The 21,041-nt window shown below is 44.6% G+C and overlaps 1 protein-coding gene across 2 annotated transcripts; it reads right to left on the reverse strand.

Annotated features, from left to right (window-relative positions):
* Window positions 1–3,871: 3,871 nt before the first annotated feature.
* ZNF2 (zinc finger protein 2) lies at window positions 3,872–20,210 on the reverse strand. 2 transcript variants are annotated; one of them, XM_049856589.1, is made up of 5 exons: window positions 20,151–20,210; window positions 13,018–13,089; window positions 11,710–11,836; window positions 9,364–9,477; window positions 3,876–8,867 (listed from the first exon to the last, which is right to left on the reverse strand). In XM_049856589.1, exons 2-5 carry the CDS (start codon window positions 13,048–13,050, stop codon window positions 7,861–7,863), a joined length of 1,281 nt encoding a protein of 426 aa, XP_049712546.1. In that variant the 5' UTR covers window positions 13,051–13,089; window positions 20,151–20,210; the 3' UTR covers window positions 3,876–7,860. The 2 variants fall into 2 exon arrangements, with proteins under 2 accessions (XP_049712547.1, XP_049712546.1); XM_049856590.1 differs by lacking the exon at window positions 9,364–9,477 and having other exon boundaries at window positions 3,872–8,867.
* Between the last annotated feature and the right edge of the window lie 831 nt (window positions 20,211–21,041).

Raw genomic sequence — 21,041 nt, forward strand, 5'->3', positions numbered from 1 at the left:
TCTGTTGTGTTCCCTGTCATGGCAGTCATTGGTTGTAGCTGGGCACCATCTAGTTCCTCTGGTCTCAGACTGAGGTAGTCTTTGGTTTATGTGGCCATTTCTGTGTCTTGGACTCATAATTACCTAGTGTCTTTGGTGTTCTTCATTCTCCTTTGCTCCAGGTGGGTTGAGACCAATTGATGCATCATAGATGGCTGCTTGCTAGCATTTAAGACCCCAGAAGCCACTCACTAAAATGGGATGCAGAATGTTTTCTTAATAGATTTTATTATGCCAATTGACCTAGGTGTCCCCTGAAACCATGGTCCCCAAACCCCTGCCCCTGCTACGCTGGCCTCGGGACCATTCAGTTGATTTAGGAAACTTCTTTGCTTTTGGCTTAGTCCAGTTGTGCTGACCTCTCCTGTATTGTGTGCTGTCTTTCCCTTCACCTAAAATAGTTGTCTACTATCTAATTAGTGAATAGCCTCCCACTCTTGTAACCATCAAAGAATATTTTCTTCTGTTTAAACTATTTCTCGAGTTCTTATAATAGTGGTCTCATATAATATTTGTCCTTTTGCAACTCACTTAATTTCACTCAGTGTAATGCCTTCCAGCTTCCTCCATGTTACGAAATGTTTCATGGGTTCATCACTGTTCTTTGTTCATGCGTAGTATTCCATTGTGTGAATATACCATAATTTATTTATCCATTCATCCGTTGAAACCATCAGCTGTTTTGAGAGCTGTTGAAGAACATGTCCGAGCAACAGTGATCACAGGCTTTCCAGGCCTGAACACCACCCAGTGACAGGTCCTACTTGAAGCTGAAGACTGACTGTTGCAGGAGCAGAGTGCCTGCCATACAGCAAAGAGCAAATACCCTCCAAATCCAAAATAACCCCCTTTACCTTTTACCTCTAAAGATTTCTGCTTATTAAAAACTGTACTGTTCAATATGGTAGCCACTAACCACATGTGGCCATTGGGCACTTGAAATGTGGCTAGTCTGAATTGAGATGTGCTGTGTTAAATACTAGATTTCAAAGACTTAGTACAAAAACCCCCCACATGTCTGTCAGTTTGTCGTACTGTAGGGACTTGTGTGTTGCTGTGATGCTGGAAGCTATGCCACCGTTATTCAGATACCAGCAGGGTCACCCATGGAGGACAGGTTTCAGCTGAGCTTCCAGACTAAGACAGACTAGGAAGAAGGACCCAGCAGTCTACTTCTGAAAAGCATTAGCCAGTGAAAACCTTATGAACAGCAGCGGAACACTGTCTGATATAGTGCTGGAAGATGAGCCCCCCAGCTTGGAAGGCACTCAAAAGATGACTGGGGAAGAGCTGCCTCCTCAAAGTAGAGGCGACCTTAATGACGTGGATGGAGTAAAGCTTTCAGGACCTTCATTTGCTGATGTGGCATGAATCAAAATGAGAAGAAACACCTGCAAATATCCATTATTAATTGTAACCTGGAATGTACGAAGTATGAATCTAGGAAAATTGGAAATTGTCAAAAATGAAATGGAACATATAAACATTGATATCCTAGGCATTAGTGAGCTGAAACAGACGGGTATTGGCCATTTTGAATCGGACAATCATACAGTCTACTATGCTGGGAATGACAACTGGAAGAGGAATGGTGTTGCATTCATCATCAAAAAGAACGTTTCAAGACCTATCCTGAAGTACAACGCTGTCAGTGATAGGATAATATCCATACGCCTACAAGGAAGACCAGTTAATACGACTGTTATGCAAATTTATGCACCAACCACTAGGACCAAAGATGAAGAAACAGAAGATTTTTACCAGCTGCTGCAGTCTGAAATTGATCGAACATGCAATCAAGATGCATTGATAATTACCAGCAACTGGAACGCGAAAGTTGGAAACAAAGAAGAAGGATCAGTAGTTGGAAAATACGGCCTTGATGACAGAAACAATGCCGGAGATCGAATGATAGAATTTTGCAAGACCAACGACTTCTTCACTGCAAATACCTTCTTTCACCAACATAAATGGCAACATACCCATGGACCTTGCCAGATGGAACACACAGAAATCAAATTGACTACATCTGTGGAAAGAGACGATGGAAAAGCTCAGTATCATCAGTCAGAACAAGGCCAGGGGCCGATTGTGGAACAGACCATCAACTGCTCATATGCAAGTTCAAGCTGAAACTGAAGAAAATCAGAGCAAGTCCACAAGAGCCAAAATATGACCTTGAGTATATCCCACCTGAATTTAGAGACCATCTCAAGAATAGATTTGACACATTGAACCCTAGTGACCAAAGACCAGACGAGTTGTGGAATGACATCAAGGACATCATCCATGAAGAAAGCAACAGGTCACTGAAAAGACAGGAAAGAAAGAAAAGACCAAGACGGATGTCAGAGGATACTCTGAAACTTGCTCTTGATTGTCGAGCAGCTAAAGCAAAAGGAAGAATTGATGAAGTAAAAGAACTGAACAGAAGATTTCAAAGGGCCTCTCGAGAAGGCAAAGTATTATAATGACATGTGCAAAGAGCTGAAGATGGAAAACCAAAACGGAAGAACACACTTGGCATTTCTCAAGCTGAAAGAACTGAAGAAAAAATTCAAGCCTCGAGTTGCAACAGTGAAGGAGTCCATGGGTTAAAAATTAAACGACGCAGGAAGCATCAAAAGATGGGAGCCACAACTGATGACTGCCCTGACAGGAAGCACAATAGAGAACCCCTGAAGGAGCAGGAGAACAGTGGGATGCAGACCCCAAATTCTCATAAAAAGACCAGACTTAATGGTCTGACTAAGACTAGAAGAATCCCGGCAGTCATAGTCCCCAAACCTTCTGTTGGTCCAGGACAGGAACTATTCCCAAAAACAACTCATCAGACATGGAAGGGACTGGACAATGCATTGGAGAGAGATGCTGATGAAGAGTAAGCTACTTTTATCAGGTGGACAGTTGAGACTGTGTTGGCATCTCCTTTCTGGAGGGGAGATGGGAGGGTAGAGAGGGTTAGAAACTGGCAAAACGGTCACGAAAGGAGAGTCTGGAGGGAGCGAGCGGGCTGACTCAATAGGGGGAGAGTAAATGGGAATATGTAGTAAGACGTATATAGGCTTATGTGTGACAGACTGACTTGATTTGTAAACTTTCATTTAAAGCACAATAAAAGTTACTTAAAAAAAAAAAAAAAGAAGATGGGAGGAATACACAGAGTCATTATACCAAAAAGAATTAGTCGATATTCAACCATTTCAAGAGGTGGCATATGATCAGGAACCGATGGTACTGAAGGAAGAAGTCCAAGCTGCTCTGAAGGCACTGGTAAAAAACAAGGCTCCAGGAATTGATGGAACATCAATTGAGATGTTTCAACAAACGGATGCATCGCTGGAGGTGCTCACTCGTCTATGCCAAGAAATATGGAAGACAGCTTCCTGGCCAACTGACTGGAAAAGATCCATATTTACGCTTATTCCCAAGAAAGGTGATCCAACCGAATGTGGAAATTATAGAACAACATCATTAATATCACACGCAAGCAAAATTTTGCTGAAGATCATTCAAAAACGGCTGCAGCACTGTATCGACAGGGAACTGCCAGAAATTCAGGCTGGTTTCAGAAGAGGACGTGGAACCAGGGGTATCATTGCTGATGTCAGATGGATCCTGGCTGAAAGCAGAGAATACCAGAAGGATGTTTACCTGTGTTTTATTGACTATGCAAAGGCATTCGACTGTGTGGATCATAACAAACTATGGATAACACTGCAAAGAATGGGAATTCCAGAACACTTAATTGTGCTCACGAGGAACCTTTACATAGATCAAGAAGCAGTTGTTCGCACAGAACAAGGGGATACTGAGTGGTTTAAAGTCAGGAAAGATGTGCGTCAGTGTTGTATTCTTTCACCATACCTATTTGGTCTGCATGCTGAACAACTAATACGAGAAGCTGGACTATATGAATAAGAATGGGGCATCAGGATTGGAGGAAGACTCATTAACAACCTGCATTATGCAGATGACACAAGGTTGCTTGCTGAAAGTGAAGAGGACTTGAACCACTTACTGATGAAGATCAAAGACCACAGCCTTCAGTATGGATTACACCTCAACATAAAGAAAACAAAAATCCTCACAACTGGACCAACAAGCAATGTCATGATAAATGGAGAAAAGATTGAAGTTGTCAAGGATTTCGTTTTACTTGGATCCACAATCAACAGCCACGGAAGCAGCAGTCAAGAAATCAAAAGACACATTGCATTGGGCAAATCTGCTGCAAAGGACCTCTTCAAAGTGTTGAAGAGCAAAGATGTCACCCTGACGACTAAGGTGCACCTGACCCAAGCCATGGTATTTTCAATCACATCATATGCTTGTGAAAGCTGGACAACGAATAAGGAAGACTGAAGAAGAGTTGACGCCTTTGAATTGTGGTGTTGGCGAAGAATATTGAATATACCATGGACTGCCAAAAGAATGAACAAATCTGTCTCGGAAGAAGTGCTGCCAGAAAGCTCCTTAGAGGCAAGGATGGCGAGACTGCATCTTACATACTTTGGACATGTTGTCAGGAGGGATCAGTCCCTGGAGAAGGACATCATGCTTGGCAGAGTACAGGGTCAGAGGAAAAGAGGAAGACCCTCAACGAGGTGGATTGACACAGTGGCTGCAACAATGAGCTCAAGCATAACAACGATTGTAAGGATGGCTCAGGACCAGGCAGCGTTTCGTTCTGTTGTGCACAGGGTTGCTATGAGTCGGAACTGACTTGACAGTACCTAACAACAGTACAAAAACAAATGTAAAATATCTCAATTTTTATATTGCATATACGTTAAGATACTTTAGGTATATTGGATGAGATAAATTATTATTAAAACAATTATTTATTTTTACCTTTTAAAAAATTGTGGCCTGCATTATATTTCTATTGGATATTAACCAGTTGCCACTGAGCCGACTCCAACTCATGGCAACTCCACGTGTATCACAGAACTATGCTCCATAGGGTTTTCAATGGCTGATTTTTTAGAAGTAGACCACCAGGCCTTTCTTCCAAGGTGCCTCTGAGTGGATTCAAACTTCCAACCTTTCAGTTAGCAATCAAGTACGTTTGCACCACACAGGGACTCAGCTGATCTGAAATACCTGGACTCAAGTATGTTGTTGCTGTTGTGTGTTGCAGATTTGATTCTGATTTATAGCGACCCTATAGAACAGAGTAGAACTGCCCCATAGGGTTTCCTAGGCTAAAATCTTTACAGAAGCAGATCACCAGGTCTTCTGTGGAGCTGCTGGTGGGTTTGAACCGCCAACCTTTCAGTTAGCAGCTGAGATTTTAACCATTGTGCCACTAGGGCTTAGCATCTCTCCACACTGATCTGGTATTTAATGACTCTGGGGGGGAAGTTGTTAGAGTTTTCCAGGGCTTTTTTTTTTTTAGAGCTGTGTCCTTACACTTCCACATTGGTGCCATATGATCTTCATGCTTCCACCACCAATATAAGCAAATATGTAAATTTCCTCGGTACATTCAATCTCTTGTAAATGCATACTCAGGGAAGCACCTTCACTGGGGTCCCGTTATCCCCAGCTCAGCATGGTCCACTTTGGCTTCTTTCCACCTTTCCACCACAGAGGTTCTGCCTCAACAACATGTACCGCTTAGGAACTTGACATCCATTGTGGTCCTCCAGAGGAAGACTTCCAGCTTCTTGAATCTGACTTTAATTTCCACGAGAAATGTATCTTGGTCCACCGGGATTCAGGGCAAGCTGGGTTCCAGAGAGCCCTTCAGTCAAGTCCTCCTCAAGGCTTCTTCTGAAAGTAGTGAGAGGATGCTGACACCTAGAGCCAAGGTCATCCAGTGCCTGAGCTTTAATAAAATAAAAATAGGGGTCTGGGCCTACAGAATAAAAGAGTTTTGGGCATCAGGAGGTAAAGTTCAGCAATGTAGGACTATGTTAAGACAGACCTGAGATATTCAGAGAAGTTTTCATTTAACAGGGAGCTATATTAGGTCCTGAGGAAGGCAATGATGGCAGAAAGGGGTCATTTGGAAAGACTCCAAACAGTAATATGCAACGAAATTTAACTATGGCAGAGGCTATTTGGGTTCACCAAATGTTTAGGTGCTTGTTTACTTTACTTGGGTCCTGGCCTATGAGAAGTGGCCAGAAATGATGAATGCCTGGCCATTAACAACATTCCACAAAATCTTCCCGCTTTTTCTTCTACAACGATGATCTTGGAGACCACACATGTTCTAAGTGATGACCTTGGAGGCCACATGTTCTAAGTGATGATCTTGGAGGCCATATGTTCTAAGTGATGAGGATGGAGTAAGTCAGACTGACCGATGCAGACTTTACGTAAGAAGTAAATTTTATTTGGGATTTATTTGTTACTGCCCATAGCTTAGCATATACCTCTTCAGCAATGAAGACAGAAGAACTCGAATTAGGAAGTGACTACTAGAGTAATGTGAGCCTGGAGGGATAAAGGCTGTGAAAATTCAGAGAAAGAATGTGAATCTAAGACGTGTTCTGAGTAGACAGTACTTGGGAAATAGAAAAGTCATCAGTTCAGATAAATATTTATTGAGCACCTATTATATCTAAGGCACTGTGTGAGATATAAAGACATATACATCACACTTCCAAGTTCTTACAATCTAGCTGAGGAGATAATACATATACACAAATTATAAAACAAATAGTGAATCTTATAGCATGATGGTAAAAAGAACGGACTTTGAAGGCAGACCTGCATTCAAGACCTGGTTTCACATTTTACTAGCTCTGTCACTTTGGCGTAGTGGTTAAGTGCTACGGCTGCTAATCAAAGGGTCGGCAGTTCGAATCCACCAGGCGCTCCTTGGAAACTCTGTGGGGCAGTTCCAGTCTGTCCTGTAGGGTCGCTATGAGTCGGAATCGACTTGACAGCACTGGGTTTGGTTTTTGGTTTGGTCACTTTGGGCAAGTTATTTAACCTCTCCAAACTTCACTCTTCTCACCTGTTAAATGAGTCTAATAAAAAAAAAAATCCCAAACCAGTGGCCATCAAGTCTCGATTCCAACTCTTGGAGACTCCATGCATTGCCAAGTAGAACTGCTCTCGAAAGGATTTTAAAGGCTGTCACTTTTTGGAAGCAGATCACCCGACCTTTCTTCCAAGGTGTTTCTAGGTGGGTTTGAACTGCCAACCTTTTGATTAGTAGTTGAGCACTTAATCATTTGCACCACCCAGGGACTTCTGGAGGATAGTAACAGTACCTACTTAATAAGGCTGTTAAGACCAAAGAAGCTATTCCTTGTAAAACTTTGAGCTGAATGCTTACCCCTAATAAGTTCCAAATAAGTGCTAACTATTATTACTAGTAGTATTAAGATATCTAAAAGCTGGGACACAAAAGAACAAGGTCACTGCCCTAAAAAGCTCCAAGCTCCAAGAGGGACTAACAGCTATAAAAAGAACTGTACTGGAAGCAACAGTGGTGCTCTGGTATCATTTCGTCTTTTCCCTCCTGTTGTAGCCTCCAGTTATTTAAAGTGCAGTCATACCTGGGGCCTTAGTTCTCACGTTCACACAAGAAGTGTGTCTGAGTATCTCCTCCTAACTTTTATCCTACTGTCTCATAAGCTTCTCCTAAATTCTGGATCTTTAGTTATATTCTAATTTCAGGCATCCCATATCAGTTCTATACATAGTAGGTACTGAGTTTATTCAAACACTGTGGTAGCAGAGGCAGGAGGTAAGAACAGTAGCCAGAATGGATGGGACGATCCCATGATGAACTCAAGATAGAGAACGCCTATCCTAAGTTTTTATAGCCTTTCTTTCTGACTAAAGCTTTAACCCGATTCAGTCTATTCCCTGTTTCGCATAACGTCGTTGATGTTGAATGACTGATGATTTAGAACTGAAAACTTTCCCACAGACGCTGCATTCAAAGGGCTTCTCTCCTGTATGAACTCTCTGATGTCGAGTAAGCCGACATCGCTGGCTAAAGGCTTTCCCACATTCACTGCATTCATATGGCTTGTCTCCAGTATGAATTTTCTGATGCTGAGTAAGGGGTGAGCGGTCAAAGAAAGCCTTCCCACATTCATTACACTGATATCGAGGTTCCCCAGTGTGAGCTTTCTGATGTCTGTTCAATGATGAGACGCCATAGAAGGCTTTCCCACACTCATTACATTCATAAGGCTTCCTACCAGTATGGATCAGTTTATGTCGAGTAAGAATGCTTTTCTGGCTAAAGGCTTTCCCACACTGATTACATGCATAAGGACTTTCTCCAGTATGAATTCTCTGATGTCGAGTAAGGGATGAACGGTCAAAGAAGGCTTTTCCGCACTCGCTGCATTTAAAGGGTTTCTCTCCAGTATGGATTCGCTGATGTACAGTTAGGGACGAACGGTCAAAGAAGGCTTTCCCACATGCATTGCATTCGTAGGGGCTCTCCCCAGTGTGAGACATCCGATGTCTACTGAGACTGCTCCTGTGACTGAAGACTTTCCCGCACTCGTGGCATTCATAGGGTTTCTCTCCAGTGTGAGTCCTCTGGTGGCGGATAAGGGATGAGTGGTCAAAAAAGGTCTTCCCACAGTCCCGGCATTCTTGGTCTCTCTCTTTGGTGAGAATTTTCTTGGGAAGGATTGACCCTTGCTGCAAGCTTTTCTCCTGGGAAAGGAATTTCTTCCAAGACTCCACTGTAGGGTTGTCCTTCTCTGTTTCCAACCTAGTCTCTGGTACATGAACTTCAAATTTAGGACACAGAGCACCTTTACTGCCAAGCATTTCCCTCAATGTTCCTTTGGAGATTTCTTCTTCTGAAGCATCTTGAATCTCAGGCTTGGTCTCCCAGTCTGGAACAAACAGAAAACACAGACTTAGTTTCTTTCCCAGGCTGAAAAAGAGAAATATTACAGTGAAAAGAGAACTATGATAAACCTTAAAGTAATATATGGGCACGGCATTGTTTGCTCTCAAAATGGTCTTACTCTACGGAGAGACTGAGACTGGGGAATGAAGAAGTCAGGGAATAGAACTGACAGCGGACATCTCAGAAAATAGAACATCTATTGGGAGCATAGCCAGGATAATTAGGAGAGTTTGCTAAATGGAGAGGATGGCAATAAGTGGAAATATCAAAGTGTGAACGGGCAACAGGACAGACCTGAGAAAATAAACATTTGGTGAATACAGATGGATAATACTTTAATACGTATGGGAAAAAAATGAAAGCTAAACAACCACTAAAGCAGAAGTTTTAATTTGAGAAAAAGGTGATACCCAATATTTCCACACACATAACCACAAAACAACACAGAATTCTGTCCTGCCCTGTTCACACTCAATTACCTAGAGAGATGTTCTCTGGACATTCTCTCTTCTCCGATCCATGAGGATCAACTATCCACGCCTCTTCCCCTCTCTTCAACTGAAAAATCACATCAGGTTGAGGAACTGGAAGTCCTGCTCATGAAGAAAGAAACAGGCCATTGCAGCAGTATGTGATAAAGGTACATCATTGTTCCAAAGCTTAATCCCAGCCTTTCAGTCTTTCAGAGAAAACGCAAAAGGCAGAATGTGCATGTCAGGGATGCAGAGTATAAACTGCAGGAACCTCTGAATGGAGGTCAAGACCGAGGTTCCTGAATATAAGAACTTCGGCCCCAGGAACAAGAAGCACATGGTCAGAAAGTTAATAACATCCATTTGAATGAATGTGTTTATTCTTCCCCTTGAAGTGAATGGGAAGCTCCCATCTTAGCACTGGTGGGATGCAGAAAGAGTTCTTGGCTCACGGAAGGGGAGAATGAAAAAAAGATCATCTTGAGCAAAAAAAGATGTGTAATGAAAATGCCTGTTTCTGTTTGTTTATCCTTTAGTATTATGTTTTTATTTAAACACATAAGCCACGTTCATTGGAGGAAAATTAGAAGTACCGACAAGTAAAAAGAAAAATCACCTTTCAAACTCTGTAATCGTTTTTCCCATTCTACTCATCTTGGTATGTGTAAACTTGATTTTTTTCACATAATAAAAAATGAAAAATATTATTTCACTTAGCACAGATCTACTTCATCATTTTAATGGCTATACAATATTACACTGTATGGAAGAACAATTTATTTAACCAATCCCCTGTTATTAGGTATTTAGGTTGTTTTTAATGTTTTGCTATCACCAAACAATGGTATGATGAAAATCTGTATGCACTGGCTACTCACCTTATTATTCCCTTAGGATAAATTCCTAGACTTGAATCTATCCATTTGTGCTTACATGATAAAGAGAACCCCTCCTGGAAACAGACTTGGGGTCTAAACTAACCTCATATGGAGTCCCTACTTGGGAAAGAAAGGCACTTTTTTTCTTTCCTCTAAATTTTATTTATTTTGTTGTTGTTGTTGAGAATATACACAGCAAAACACACCAGTAGGTTCTACACATACAGTTTAGTGACACTGATTACATTCTTTGAGTTGTACAACCATTCTCACCCTCTTTTTCTGAGTTGTTCCTTCCTCATTAACATAAACTCACTGTCCCCAAGGTTCCTATCTAATCAAAAAAGCAGTTTCTTATTGGGCCCAAGGATCATTTACCTGGTCATATGCTGATCCCCTGCTGATGAGAACAGGCACATCTATGACCTCCTGTGGCTTTGTCTCTGACCTTAGGAATTCTATTTTCCCCAGTATTTCTTCATCCCAAAGCTTGTGGCAAAGGCTGAGTGGTCTCCTTTAAATGTCTCTTGAATATTCTGGTCTGTTTTTCATATTTGACCTGTTTAAGCTAATTCAGGGATGTTAACACTTGCTTTTTTGACCTGCCTTGCATGAAATCTCAGTGTGACTCTTTTCACTGCCATCTGCTGCTTATTTTAGGCTGCTTCCAAATCTGTGCATCCTCTCAGCCTCTTCTTCTTGAAGCTCCTGAACATTCTCGTTACCTACAGGAGCCCAACTCCACTTCTCACTAACACCTTATATCAGCAGTGGCACTTAATTTTCCCTTTATCGTGCAGGCTCTATAACCGCAAAGGGCCTTCTGTGGACGTCTCCCTCAGACTGTACTTAATTCAAATACTCAGAATCGGTCTCATCTCTGGTAAACATAGACGGATAACACCTTAGTATGCACAGGAAAAAATGAAAGCTGGTGAGTGATATAAAATAAAAAAAACACTGAAGCAGAAGATTTAAATTGGAGAAAAATGTGATACCCAGTATTTCCACACACACACTCAAATAACAAACATAAAACAACACAGACTCACAACCATGTACTCCCATTCTCCACCCCTTCTTTTAAGGGGAAACACGCTTTTCCCCCCTCCTCCAGCTTCTGTGAGGAGAAGTTTTCCCTCAACAAGATGGGCCCTGACCCCACCGGGCCTGTGCACCTCGGCCTTCTCTGCAGCTGCTCTTGAGCGTCAGCTCCCCACATCCAGCACACATTCTGCTCTGCTCCTCTGGACCTGTGTTTTCCTGCTACGTGCGGGAGCCTGTGCGTGTCCAGCCTGCTGATGGCTGGGTAAGCAAGTCTGCCCGATGCCCACTGTTGCTGTACACCTAAGCTATACCCTTCTACTCTTTTCTCTTGGTTCTCAGTTGGTTCAGCGCTCAGGGGAAGGGAGAACAGGCACTAGTTTATTAGGCCTTAAGCCCAGATTAACATCACACAATTCTAACTCCTTACCCAAAGAGACAATGCTCCTATAGTTCTCCAGCATCACCTCCTTGTAGAGGTCCCTCTGAATGGGTACCAGGTGCCTCCACTCCTCCTCTGTGAAGGTCACAGCCACATCTTCGAAGGTCACAGGTTCCTGAAAGCATAGACACATTCTTCCTTAGCCATAACCCTTCCCTTCACGTGGATGGGAGGGATGAACAGTAATGACAGGCCAGGAGGATGTGAAGGGATAGAAAGGAAATGGTTCTGGCACCACAGGGTTTTGAAACATTTGGGGAAAGTGGTATCGTCACCTGAAGCATGATGTTCTTGCTCATAGTTCCACACACGAGACTCAGCCGGGCCTCAGATGCCAGGGGCCCTTTTTTCAGACTTACAGAAAACTTGCAAGAACAGAACAAATAATTCTGTACGCATCATCTGCTTCCTCAAATGTTAACTTTTTCCACATTTGCTTTACTTTCTGTCTCTTTCTATACATACATTTCCTATTTTGTCTCCTGAATATTTGAGAGTAAGTTGCAAACATGATGCCCCTTTATTCCTAAATATTTCAGTGTACATTTTGTAAAAACAAGGGCATTCTCTTACGTAACCACAGCATAATTACAAAAATCAAGAAAATAAAGTTGCTATAGGGTCGCTATAAGTCGGAATCAACTTGATGGCACAAAACAACATTACACTATTATATAATCTACAATCATATTCAAATTTCACCAGTTCTCCTTGTTTTTTTTTTTTTTTTTACAAATTTTAAAACAATGAGATATTAGACCATCTTTAGAGTCCATTTCAGCTGTAATGTTCTGCGATTCTATAAGACTGCATATTTACCTCCAGTCCTAAAACTCCCTATGAGTCTAGGCCAGAGTGTGGAATTCACGACTTTCTGCCCTTGGCAGGAATGGGTCAAGCCATACGTCTCTATCCATGTAAGACCTTGAGGACCCTGTAGCCTCGGTAAAGTGTTGTGCAGTACGTATTACATCCCCAGCCTAACCCAACATTCCTGGAACGCTGGGGCCTGCTCGCAGTCCCTACATGGACGTACTGAAGGGAGTCAGGACCACAACCAGCCCACTGATCCCCAAAGGTTCCATTCAGACCCATGTCATGGTTTTTAAGGCAAAACCATTCAAAGCCAAGGCCTCAGGAGCTGTGTGTCTGGTGACAGGCTAATGGGCACATGTTCAAGGCAAGAAAAGGCCACGAAAGGGGAAGGAAGTACTTCCCGTGGAGCCCCTCGTCTACCTGGTTGGGCTAAAGAAGCTCCAGGATGGGGAACGAAAAGTGCTCAAAAGTCCACCTCACCTGACGTCTGGCAGTTGGGGACACAGCAGCCATTCCCTCCTGTGGGCTCTCCTTTCCGAAAAGGGCAGAGTCCTGATGAGGCAGAGGTGTGGGGTGAGAAACAGGGTATAAGACTAGTCATGTTTTGTCGTTTCCTGACCATCGAAACAAGAAACCTCCATGTACAGTGAGTTACGTACGCATCCTCACAGTCGGTACCCTACAGAAAGGGAGGGAAAGTAAAGCCAACCCAGAGGCAACGCCACCCCATCCCAGAAGAAGAGCAAAAGGCCATGGATGTTGCCATTTAGGACACACACGGTACTTGTTTTACCCTGACCCCAGAGGCAGGACTCTATCCTTAGGAGTCAAGAACATATTAAAGTTCATACTCTAATTATAAATGCGCACTAAGTATGCCCTGAGTGATGACAGGTATTTCCTAAGTTTGCTTTATGTCACTTTGCTTTTACCTAAGACCCACACTAAAACCTATTTTCACTAAAGGAAAGAAATCCAAAGAGGATCTCTGCTTTTACAGAAGGCAGCAAAAAGGAGAAAGGGCGCGCTGCCTTGTGAGCTGTGGAGGAGGCTGCACGCAGCCAGCAGTGGGAGCGGCGGTGCCAAGCTCCCTGCCGGGAAAGCGCCCTCAGCACTCCTGCTTCTACCACGTTAGCGTTATTTTAGGTTTATGAGTTACTTGGTCTGATTTGGTTATTTTCTGGGTCTGGGAACGCTCAAAATTTTTCCCACATAAACTAACAGTAATCGTGTCCTCGCTTTACGCCATCGCTGCTTACAAAAGGTTTCACAGGAACACCCTACTTTCGGATAGCGGGGCAACCTGTGCGGCACAAAGAGCGTTAAAGTTCGCAAACGGCTCTGCGGACTAGACACGTCAAGTAAGAGCCCAGAGCCTCTTCGGAAAAAACGCCAGACTGCAGCCTCTGCTGCGGGGCAGCCCCCGCAGCGCGGCCGGCACCACGTGGTCCTGCTTCTCCCTCCTGCAGCCCTGCTGAGCAGGCCGCAGGTGGGCAGTCCAGGGGCCCCCCGGGAAACCCAGGTGTAATCCAACTTGAAAAATGATACCCTTCCTTGGGAACATGAACTAAGAAACGTCAGGGCAAGAAGTGGGTGATGAGCCGAAAGGATACCATAACGTACAGAAGCGGCGGGAGGCTCAGCGGAGCTGAAGTTACCAGGAGGCAGAGGCTGGGAGTGTGGGGCGGCCACAGGGTAGAGAAAAGGGTGTGATGGACAGAACAAGAAACAGGCAGGGGAAAGAACAGCTCAGCCACATCGCTGGTGAAGCACTGAAGTCCCTCAAGTCACCTAGTAGTACCACTGGGCGTTGACCCGCATGCAGGCCAGCCTGGTTTATTTAGGATTTCCGTAAGAATCTCGCCTTCTTAGGCTTTGCCTGAACCCCTATCCGAACTCCTAGTGGGCTTGGGGAGCCTTGAGTGTCAATGAGAGCTTACTGAAGTGACTACTGGTGGAGCCTAGCCCTAATGAGGAGTGACAAGTACCTGGCAGGGAGCCCACTGGTGAGCAGCACCTTGGGAATATCCTGGGAATATTGACTGGTTGTTTCACGGCTGAGGAGCTTTTATGCTCACCACTATCTGTAATCTGTTCAATGTTCAGTTTATCAAGGTCATAATAAACAAATCTTTAAAAACTGAATTTAAGCATTCAAATATTGAGCAGTTTCAACTACAATTTCCGATGTAGTTTGATTTGTTTGAAAAGCTCAAACACTTTAAACAACATATACAAATACGCTGATTCCAAAGTTATTACAACATTTAAACCTATCCTAAAACAGCAACGATGCAGTGTGATTAGCATTTTCATTTTTTGTACCTTCCTAGGATTATAACAAAGGAGCCCTGGTGGCACGACTGTTAAGTGCTCGGCTGCTAACTGAAAGGTTGGTGGTTTGAACCCACCAGCCGTTCCACAGGAGAAAAGACCTGGTGGTCCGCTCCCATAAAGGCTCCAGCCTAGAAAACCCTATGGAGCCGCTCTCCTCTGTCCTGTAAGGTCTCTGAGTTGGAACTGACTCGATGGCACACAACAATAGGACTATAACATTACCTTCAGCTAATAAATTTATTTAGCATACTTCATCTCTTATCCTATTTAAGCATCATAATAACTATATGAAATACACTCTTACAGAAGGGCAAACTGAGGCAGTGGCTAAGAAACTTCTTAAGTCCGCACGGGTAGGAAGAGGCAGAGGTAGAATTTGATCTCAGGCAGTCTAGCTCCAGGACGTGTGCTCCTGATGACTACCCAAAACCCGAGTACGCTCTATTCTATCTCTCAGTACTAACTTTGACATCTTTCTGGGGCCAGAGGGGAGTGTTTGGATACCCTCCCGGGGTGCAAGAGTCTTAGCAGACCAGAAAGGAAAGGATCTTGTCTCAGAACAGCACAGGCTGCAGACTCCATTTACCAGCTGATGGTGTATTTGTTTCCATTTGTCTGTGTATCACTGTCCTTCTTCCTGGACACCAAAGGAAGAACATTCTCTTGTAGAAAAAAATCACGTGTAACGCCACCACTCAGATTTCATTTACATTTCACGCTCTGTTCTTCCAGCTCTTTTTCTGTATACGTGTGCATGTACAAATACGTAATTTACAAAGTGTACGTTCTTCATGTTGTGTGAATTTCTTTTTTTTCTCTTCAGGTTTTTTTTTTTTGTTTCGGGTAAGAAATAAAACACTACAAAGTTGAAGTCTTCTGGGTATCCCCCTCCAATCCCATTCCTCTTCCTTCCCAGGGAAAAACAGACAAAAAACCTGCTGCCATCAAGTTGTTTCCACTCAGAGTGATCCTATAGGGCTCCCAAGCTGTAATCTTTATGGGAACAGGCTGCCAAACCTTCCTCCCAAAGAACGGCTGGTGCGTGGGAACCACCGACCTTTTGGCTCACAACTGAGCACTCTAAGCCCAGTGCCACCAGGGCTCCCTTTCTTCCCAGAGATACCCACAATTCAGTGCTTTACTGTCCTACAGAGATGGTTGCAATTTTTTTTGCAAGTGTTACCTGTTTTAAACTTTCATGTAAATATACACTGTTAGTCTATACCTTTACTTCCTGCTCAATAATTACGTTTTTGCAAATTATCTGTTATTAGCACAACCTTTAGGATACATATATATATATCATCCTTCGATTTATTCGTTATCCTCCTCATGAATGTTTAAGCTGCTTGCACTGTGCACCACTGAGCTTCTCCCCTGTGGGGAGCAAGCTTCCCGCAGTGTTTGGACATGCTTCGGGTTTTATGTTCTAGTCTGTTGGTCTGTTTTCAATGTCGCCATCTTTGAATGATAATAAATCATTTTGGCAGAGGTTAAAAGCTGCCAGACAGATCTGGGTTCGAATTCTACCCCATACTCTTACAACACAAGTTATTTGAACTTTCTAAGCCTGTATTTCCTAATGTGTAAGACAGTTACCTACCTTATCGTGTTCTCAGGGTGGTATTAAATTATCCTTATAAAAAGCACTTAGCACAGTGCTTGGTAAACAGAAAATGCTAAATGAATGCTAGTTGTTATTAATATGATATTTAATGGCTGCGTGATATTCCATTGTACAGATGGATGATAAATAACCAGATCTATTTTGGAAGTTCTGTATATTTCCAATTTTTTACTGTATTACTTTAAGAATTAAACAATACATGTAAAGTACTAGGAAGCTGCCTGACACATAGTTAAAAAAAAAAAAACAAACCAAAGCCATTGTCGTCGAGTCGATTCCCACTCATAGCGACCCTAAAGGACAGAGAAGAACTGCCCCATAGACTTTCCAGGGAGTACCTGGTATACTCAAACTGCGGACCCTTTGGTTAGCAGCCGTAGCACTTAGCCACTACACCACCAAGGTCAGCAGTCGGTAAAAAAAAAAAAGGTTAGTGTTAATAATGATTAATAAAAAGCTTTGCATATACTCTTAATTCTTCCTTAGGATGGAGTCCCAGGAGAGAACTGCTGGGTCAAAGAGCACGTCTATTTTAAGGCCCTCGGTACAGGCGGCAATGATCTTTCCAAAATGCAAATCCGATGACGACGCTCCTAGGCTTAAACCCTTCCGTGATGGCAGGCCTACAGAAGAGGCCCTACAAACTCCCCTTGACGCGCTGACCCCGCCTCCTTCTCCGACCTTGGCTGTGCCCACAGCACTCCTCATGGCCTAGGCTTCTGCTGCTGTGAACTCACTCAACTGTTAAACCTTTCCACACAAAGATCTGCCTCCTTGTCTTTGCGCTTGAGGTGATTTTGGTTTGTTTGCTGAGGAATGTTCCACCTCCTCCCCCAAACTTATTTTAGATCCCACTTCCACTAAGAAACCTACAATCCCTCCCTCCCTCCTGCAGCAGGTCATGTGCACTGGTGGTGTGCTCCCATAGCTGGCTGTGCATCTCTCTTTCGCAGTCTTATCTAACCTGTGTTGAGATACTATTTGATTTACTTGTTTGTCCTGTGTGCTAGACTACAAGCTTCTTGAGGACAGGCATAGTATGTCCCTGACCTTCCATACAGAGCTTGTATAAATAAACCAAAAAAACCCACTGTTGTCGAGTCCATTCTGACTCATACCGACCCTACGGGACAGAGTAGAACTGCTCCCACAGGGTTTCCAAAGAGCAGCTGGTGGATTCGAACTGCTGACCTTTTGTTTCAGAGCCAATCGCTCTCCATAGCTAACTGCTATGCCACCAGGGCTCCTTGGTATAGTCGGTGCAAAACAAACGTTGGTTGACCAGATGGCGAATGACTAACAAGGAGCAATGAACACATTCCCCTGACTGCAGAAGAATATTTACCAAGTACCTGCTCTGCGCTAGGCCGTGTGGAGCGTGAAGTCAACACAACAGAAAGGTCTCTATCTTAGGCCTTGACCTTTGTGTCCCACATCCTCTTTCACTATTGTTTCCTCTCAGAACTTTCTCCCTGTGCTACCCAGTCTCTTTCTCGAGCACCTTTAATCTCTCAAGAGCTCCTTCCTACATCTTCAAACACATACACGTCTCCTCTATCTGAAACTGTCTTTACTGAATCCCACAGCCTCCCTCTAGCAAAAAAAAAAAAAGTTCTATTTTGTGTATTCCTTTCATTACCAAACGCCTTGGATGAGTGATATACACCTGTTGTTGCTAGGTGCCATCAAGTGGATTCCAACTCAGAGAAACCCCATGTGACAGAGCAGACTGCCCCATAGGGTTTTGTAGGCTATAATCTTTTTAGGAACAGACTGCCAGGTTTTTTCTCCCACAGAGCTTCTGGGTGGGTTCGAACCGCCAACCTTTCGGTTAGCAGCTGAGTGCTTAACGGCTATGCCACCGGGGCTCATTTTATACCTACTGACACCATATGATCGCCACCTCTCCTCAAATCCCCGATATTCCACTTGTGCCACCTCTCACACACCTGCAACTGCTCTGACCCCAACGGCCTTTTCTCCTTCCTTTTCCTTCTCTGAAGCCTCTGATCGTTTTGAAGTCTCTGCCTCTTCGCGCAGTTCCTGCGGCTGCCATGGGGCCACCCTAGCCTTTCTCCCTGACCCTGGAAATGCTCTTTGACTTTGACTGCTTCCCACTCTTTCCCTGGAAACGTGGGTGCTACCTGAGGCTCTGTTTGCGAGTGTTCTTCTCGCTTTACTCTCAAAGTTCATCCACTGGGTCTCATCTTCCCCCTTGACAGAGACGGTTCCCTCTCGAGTCCCAAACCTTCCTCCAAACTCATACTGCATTTAAAAATGACTACAGATTTTGAATTATGAACTCTGCCATCACCTCAAAATAATTTTCCGCCACACAACTTCCGTCGACTCCTCTCCCTGAGCTTACACTTCTGTGTTGTAGTACTTTCCCAGGTGCCCAGAACGTGAACTTCTTACATCACTCTCTCTCCTCTCAAATTTAGTCAGTGGCCAGGTCCTTTTGACTCTTTTACAGTGTCATTTTTGTATCCTTCCCTACCACCAACACCGTTATAATTTAAGTCCCCAGCAGCTTGCTTCAAGATTGTTGTTGTTGCATGCTGTGAGTAGATTCCAGGTTCTGACTCATAGCGACCCTATATGACAGAGCAGAACTGCCCCATAGAGTTTCCTAGGCTGTAATCTTTACGGAAGCAGATGGCCAGCCCTTTTCTCCCACGAGCCTTAGCTGCTGACAGACCAGATACTCTGACCGTTCGGTAAGCAGCCAGTGCTTAACTATCCTGTCACCAGGGCTCCTTGCTTTAAGATACTACCACAGACTCCCAACTGGCTCTCAGTTTCTAGGCCCTTCTCCCCTCCAGTCCTGGATGTGACTCTAGAAAGTAAGTATCCTAGAATGATTTTATTCGGTCAGTCCCCTGGACCAGACCCATACGATCCACTCTATCAACTGGCTCTTGCTTGTCCTGATACTGTGTCCTGGCCTGTTAATTTTTTCCACGCTTTTCTCCCACTATCCCTAGACATCTCACTCCAGGGGAATCGTCTCCCTCAAATCTGCCTAACGCTTTGCCACTTCTTGTTAGTTTTCTCCCTCCCCGCCCCGCCCATCAAATACTGTCTCCTCCATGAAACCTCCCTGATCACTCGTGCAGTGACCCAAGGCAGGGAGAGAAACAGGCGATCTGAGAGCTTTCTGGGAAAGAGAAAGAGGCTGGAGCGGGCGGCACCCTGGATTCAGAGTGCCCGCTTCCCCAGGGGTAAGAGCTCGGCTGCTAACCAAAATGTCAGCAGTTCGAATCCACTGTCCACTCCTTGGAAATCCTACGGGGCAGTTCCAGTCTGTCCTGTAGGGCCCCTATGAGCCGGAATGCACTCGACGGCAATGGATTGGTTTGGTATTCCTATGGGAAGAACAGGAGATGGCCTGAAAGGACGGGATCTGGCACACGGTGCGGTGCGCGCTCTAAGATCACTGTTAACGGGGCCCACACCCCACGAGACACGCACACCTGGGACAGAATTTCCCGTTTCCACCTCTGAGTCGGGACGTCGCTACACACACGCTCTGCAGACCGACCCACCCGCGTCACCCTGCTCTTCTCCCACAGCACCCCCAAGACCTCAGCGTCCCGCACGCTCGGCCGCTCCGCTCCCTCGGCTGAGACACGCCCGCAGCCCTCACCTAGAGCTCGGAGGGCTCGGGACCCGGGAAGACGGCGCCGTCAGGTCGGGAAGCAGTGCGCCTGCGCAGAGGTTCTGGCGCGCACACCCAATCACAGTGCGGCTTTCGCACAGACTCCACTTCCCAGAAGACTCAGCGGTCGGCGCGCTTTACTCTGACGTTGAAGAACCTGCGCAAACGTTCGCTCCTCAAAGGCTGCTGTTGCTGAAGAAGATCTCGTTAAGGCCGTGGGGCTGCTTGGCGGGGAGGAGAAACTTTGTGGGTTCCTGGGGTTTTGGCTAACTTGGAAGCATTGTCCACGTGTGAGGCCACTTTCCACCAGCTCTCCGATGTTAAGAACCTTCTGCGAAGGAAGGAAATGTGTTTCTCATCTTTGTAGCCCGTCAGTAGCGCTGGTTTGCACCTCATTGAGTCCCTGGCCCTGTTCTTCCCGCGCTTAGAAGGGACTCGATTCCGCTTCAACTTCTCCGTTTTCAGGAATTTGGCAATGAAATTGGGGCCAGAGAGGCTCAGAATTTGGTTCTGAGGACGGGGCTGCGGCCTGAGGCAGGCTCATTGCACATCCTTGAGCCTGAAGAAGAACCCAGGATACAAGGGTGTATCTCGACAGTTTGAGCACCTAACAGCCGCTCTTCCTTGGTGCTGCTGGAAGAGCCCTGGCTGGAGACTTTAAAGGCTCTCATCCTTGGCTGCATGCTGGAATCATCTGAGGAGCTTTAGAAATAACTGATGCCCGGAACCGACTCTGAGCAAGAGTTTGAAAAGATCTGCAGGTGATACTCATGCGCACATGAAGTTAGAGCCACCGAACTAGGACTTCAGAGAAAACTGGAGGCTACACAAAAAACATGGCAAAATTCTGCTTCAGGAACAAGTTTGCACTCATTCAAA

The sequence above is a fragment of the Elephas maximus genome, chromosome 17 (assembly GCF_024166365.1).
Source record: "Elephas maximus indicus isolate mEleMax1 chromosome 17, mEleMax1 primary haplotype, whole genome shotgun sequence".
In the NCBI taxonomy this organism is placed as follows: Eukaryota; Metazoa; Chordata; class Mammalia; order Proboscidea; family Elephantidae; genus Elephas; species Elephas maximus.